Raw genomic sequence first — 1,750 nt, 5'->3', positions numbered from 1 at the left:
AGCAGCTATTTTAATACAATTTACCTTTATAGCTGATTCATCACTGCCTCCAGTTTAATATGCTGTTACATAGAAGAAGTTCCAGTATCCTTTTTCTGATTGACTTAAAAAAAATCCCTGAATAAAACAGAAGCCAGTCTGTGACTTCTTTGGGCATTTCTGTAGAACATTATCACCTATCGAGAATACCTCTACCCAAACCCATGACCATAGAATATAACTTGAAACAGATTTGAGACAAATAAAAATTAAAATGTTTATGTTTAAAAGGGCAAGAAAGGTTGAGTATTAGTATTTAAAAGGATACTGTGACTTTAGCAACTGTAAACTTTTGTTTTAGGAGGCTGTGACAGACAGCTCTATGCCGCTAGGTTTTAGCTTGTAAAAAATGCGAACACATATTCATTTGTAAAATGGTGTAGAATACAAAAAACACAAAATGATATGGAGAAAACAAACACAAACAAAGAACGCTTATTAAGGAAAGCTGTATAACCAACTCGTCTGAAAGTACAAAATAATTTTAAGCAACTGCTGAAGAAAACCCTGATACAAATTTCAATTTCTTATCTTGCTTTTAAATGACATGAACTTTAAAATTAAAATGGAGAAAGTAGATACTTTCAACCCAACTAAAATAATGCCAACAAGATAAGCTTGCATAGAAAAAAATTTCAAATTATTACTGGCTACATGTTTTAAAAATCAGAAATGCAGATATTATAGTGCAAAACCATGGCAGCTGATGATGTCTTTTACTGCCTCAGGTCATGAAATATACTGTAGTACCTCCAGTTATCACAGTTTCTGGTCATACAATGAGTTGGGTATACCAACTAGAAGCAGTGTGTATGTAGAGATGGGTGGCACATGTGCTGTGCTCATATTAACGAAGCTTGAGATCATCACCACCACCTAAATTGGAACCAGGACTAGGGTCTTGTTGTCTTCTTGCCAGTTACTGCCAGCAGCTGTGAAACTCTCACCTCCATTTCCTCCCGGTGAGACCTGTCTCTATCCTCAAATTCACGAGTTCTTCTTCGAGCCTCTTCGAAGGCCTGTTGTGCTAATGCATCTTCCTGCTGGGCTCGCTCCTCATCAAACTCCAGGCAACCCATACCATCCAATCTGTGGAGATCAATCCAGCCTTTCCAGATGACACATACTCCATTGAGAATCATGGGAGCTTTCAAGTACACCTTGCCTGCTTCTCTTTCTAAGTCGACATATTCCCGGCTAGGTGTTTGTCGCTGTTCTCCCTGCCAGCTGGCCGGAAAAAACTGGAGAGACAGATTGGTTCCTGTGGCCACAAAAGCGATCTCCGAACAGCCGTCGCAGCAGGCGTTCTGGAAGCATGTCTGGCGCTCCTCCTCGTGAGGCCGGTCCCTGAAGCCCGTGTACTTAATCTCACACTCGCGGCTCAGCTTCCTGAAGAACTCCTCGTTCTCGAACTTGCTTCTCTGGTCGGGTACGACGCGCGGCATCTTCGCGCCTTCAGGCCTCGCCGGCCGGCCACGCTCCTCCATTGTTTTTTTCTGCTGAGTAATACTCCATTGTGTAAATGTACCACATTTTCTCTATCCACTCTTCAGTTGAGGGGCATCTAGGTTGCTTCCAGGTTCTGGCTATTACAAATAATGCTGCTATAAACATAGTGGAGCACATGCCCTTGTTGTATGAATTTGCCTCATTTGGATATATGCCTAAGAGTGGAATTGCTGGGTCTTGTGGTAGATTGATTCCCAATTTC

General features: G+C 41.7%; 1 protein-coding gene across 1 annotated transcript; it reads right to left on the bottom strand.

Moving 5' to 3' along the window:
- Nucleotides 1-482: 482 nt before the first annotated feature.
- Nucleotides 483-1,504, bottom strand: LOC121140445 (core-binding factor subunit beta-like). The gene is made up of 2 exons (XM_040745916.1): nucleotides 987-1,504; nucleotides 483-955 (listed from the first exon to the last, which is right to left on the bottom strand). Exons 1-2 carry the CDS (start codon nucleotides 1,482-1,484, stop codon nucleotides 887-889), a joined length of 567 nt encoding a protein of 188 aa, XP_040601850.1. The 5' UTR covers nucleotides 1,485-1,504; the 3' UTR covers nucleotides 483-886.
- Nucleotides 1,505-1,750: the final 246 nt, after the last annotated feature.

Source organism: Mesocricetus auratus, unplaced genomic scaffold (genome assembly GCF_017639785.1).
Source record: "Mesocricetus auratus isolate SY011 unplaced genomic scaffold, BCM_Maur_2.0 Super-Scaffold_100004, whole genome shotgun sequence".
NCBI classification, from domain to species: Eukaryota; Metazoa; Chordata; class Mammalia; order Rodentia; family Cricetidae; genus Mesocricetus; species Mesocricetus auratus.
Note: the sequence above shows the minus strand (reverse complement) of the source record. Positions and strands in the feature narration are given on the sequence as shown.